At 36.7% G+C, this 2,942-nt stretch overlaps 1 protein-coding gene across 1 annotated transcript; it reads right to left on the bottom strand.

The window, feature by feature from the left end:
• Positions 1-389: 389 nt before the first annotated feature.
• LOC126177789 (uncharacterized) lies at positions 390-1,613 on the bottom strand. Its single transcript, XM_049924485.1, has 3 exons — positions 1,545-1,613; positions 1,349-1,373; positions 390-613 (listed from the first exon to the last, which is right to left on the bottom strand). Exons 1-3 carry the CDS (start codon positions 1,611-1,613, stop codon positions 390-392), a joined length of 318 nt encoding a protein of 105 aa, XP_049780442.1.
• Positions 1,614-2,942: the final 1,329 nt, after the last annotated feature.

The following is a 2,942-nucleotide window of genomic DNA, read 5'->3' as shown; positions in this document are numbered from 1 at the left end:
TTTTATATAAGGATATTACTATCGTCAGTGGAGAGAAATACCTTGCTAGTGGGTAGTGTGGAAGGGAGGTCTTTTATATAAAGTAGAAATAACAACAGACCTAGAATAGAGCCCTGTGGTACACCACGTTTTATGACTTGTGTAAATGAGTATACCCCATTTAGGATTCCTGATTCACTGACTTTAGTTGTATGGATGTACTGTGCTCAGTCTCTGTCATAACTGCTAAGCCAGCCATGGATAGTTCCCCTTATTCCAGAAGAATCCAACTTTTGCAAAAGTATGTTGTGGTTAACCATGTCAAAGGCCTTTGTGAGGTCAAGAAAGATACCTATAACTGGGCATTTCTTCTCAACAAGATGCAGAGTAGTATCAAGAAATTCATACATTCAATCAGCAGTGGTTTTATTTTCCTGGAAACCATGCTGAGCAGAAGAAAAAATGTTATTTTTTCTAACAAAAGATTTTAGACTGGCAGCCATTGCATATTCAAATATTTTGCTGAATATAGATATCACTGCAACTGGACAGTAGTTGCTAGGATCTTCTTTACATCCCTTTTTATGTATGGACATGACTTTTCCTATTTTAAGTTTTCTCCAGAATACTGCTTCTGAATGTAAAGCATTTATTACATGGGACAGTGGCTTACTAGTAAGTTTGAGGCAACAATGGAGAAGGAAGCCAGGTATCATGTTTTCTCCTGCTGATGATTTTTCTTTATTTTATTATGAATTATCTTTCTATCTCTGCTCCTAAAGTTGGTGATAAAAACTTGAAAAACTTGTGTTGGTGAAGGTGGGGGGGAGGGGGGGGGGCAGACAATTAAGTTGGTGATAAAAACTTGAAAAACTTGTGTTGGTGAAGGTGGGGGGGGGGGGGCAGACAATTACTTTTTAGATGTCTTGTTAGTTTTCCTATAGTTTCAATAAATATTAGTTAAATTTCTGAGGTGCTTCCTCTTGGTCATTAATCAGCATTGTATTTACCTTTTGTTTAATGTTACTAAAACTAAGTTTTCTTTTTACCCTTTTTTTCTAATACTGGGTTCATATTTCTATAAAAAGAGCACAAGCTGCCCAAAGGAGAGCTATAAACTGATATTACATATGCATTGATATCTTTTATTTCAACACCTGACAATTCTATGTCTTTTTCTATAGAGTGGGAGTTGCGTATGTCCAGTGGTGAAGCTGCAACATTGTCTTTCACAAACATGCAGCTTCCTTCACCCCTGAAGACTTTCCTCGAGAAGTGTTTAGTAATACACAGTATTTGGGCATGTGACAGTTCATTGTTGATATGTGTTACTGAAAATAGATTTTTTGGGCAGAGCCATGTTTCATACCAGTCAATGCATTTCCATGACAAAACTTTAGCACAGCTTCATTAATTACAACTAAATGTTTGGATTTATTTATAGCACTACTGTATGTCGGAACTTAAACTGAAGTTAAGTCTGATGTTTTTTTAGGAGGGGGAGGGGGGTAGCAAAAATCCTCCTTCTTTGTTGCAGGCTGCATTGGCCATAAGTTAGCACTTACTGTGGCTGATGCTCTGGGTGCTATTGCTGTTGGTGGTACCTTTACTGGTGATGGAGCTGTTGGAGTCATTGCCGTTTCTGCAGTAATTGTAGAAAACTTTGCTTTTGTTGTACATATGTAGATTAATGGTAAGAATATACAAGATATTCATTGAGTGTGGCCTTTTGTGGTAGAATATTTCATCTAAGCCACCTTAGCCTACACTGTTGGATTTTGTTAATCATTGCAGTTTTACTTACGTTACTCTGGTCATTGATAAGGTAAACCTCTTTCTTGTCAAATTCTTCACAAGTCACTAATTCTGAAAGTAAAGAAAATGAGAAAAGTGTATTAAAATTTTTTATATGTGTCATTAATGTTTAATTTATGAAGATTATCATCACAAAATGTAACTTCTATTAAATAAATATTTCTGTATCAGGTTTCATGAGTGATACATGTGAACAAAAGATGACAAAACACTAGCCTTTGCTATGCAAGACTATTGGGGATAGAGATAACACATCAACATTCACACAGTAGGTTAGGGTTACTTTCAAAAGTTTCTGCCTTCAACCAGTTATTTACAACATATATGCAAATGAATCTGTAAGTTTCTGGTTTTTCATTTTAAAAGAATTGTTATAATTCTATGATTGTTAAATGAAGATACGGTGTCATACACTATTGATTTCACACCAGGTATTGTACATTCAGAGATTGGCAGAAGCACATGTGACTACTCTGGCAATCTGCAGCCAGTTCATACTCACACCATCATTTGCATGAGCGAGTAGTGCCAGCTTAAGAAGACACTGCACCAATGGCAGCCAGAGTTAATCACGGAGTTCACTTGAAGCCTCTGCAGCATGAAGAGTTTGTCACTCTGTTATTGTGATTGTTTATGACAAATGTGCCTGTATATCTAACCAATGTGGAATACTAATTGGATTTACAGAAGAAAGTTAAGTAAGCAATGTTTCATACATATTACATGTCATTGTAATTATTTTGTGATCTGGCTCAGCACCCATTTGTATATTCAGCATCCATCCCTGGACTGACCCAACAATTGGTGTTGAGACTGTGCCCATGTGAATTCCAAACTTTGGCCTGCACTTGCCTGTGTTTTTTCACATTTCTGCATCTCTAATTCATATTTTTCAATGAATGTGGATACTTTTCATTGCATCTCTTGAGTGAATTTATCTTGGCTAGTCCTCTGCAAGAATTGTGATAAACACAGGTTGTTCAGTTTCAGTCATAGCAGATGTTAAATTTGTTGGAAATAATGATAAACTTCTCTCAGTGGAAACTAGCATGCCACCATCACCCACACTTTGTGCAGCACAACAAACAGCCGGCAGTGCTTGTTTCCATAGTACCATTCTGTGCTTTTGACTCAACACATCAGGAATG

The sequence above is a fragment of the Schistocerca cancellata genome, chromosome 1, assembly GCF_023864275.1.
Source record: "Schistocerca cancellata isolate TAMUIC-IGC-003103 chromosome 1, iqSchCanc2.1, whole genome shotgun sequence".
NCBI classification, from domain to species: Eukaryota; Metazoa; Arthropoda; class Insecta; order Orthoptera; family Acrididae; genus Schistocerca; species Schistocerca cancellata.
This window is presented reverse-complemented; position numbering and strand designations above follow the sequence as displayed.

Bases quoted from the DNA above. Each gene is read 5' to 3' on its own strand.
- LOC126177789 (XM_049924485.1), bottom strand. From the start codon at position 1,613: ATGACTCCAACAGCTCCATCACCAGTAAAGGTACCACCAACAGCAATA. The intron at 1,374-1,544 runs GTAAGTGCTAAC...GCTGTGCTAAAG, and splicing joins CACCCAGAGCATCAGCCACA to TTTTGTCATGGAAATGCATT. The intron at 614-1,348 runs GTATGAAACATG...CTTTACATTCAG, and splicing joins TCATGGAAATGCATTGACTG to AAGCAGTATTCTGGAGAAAA.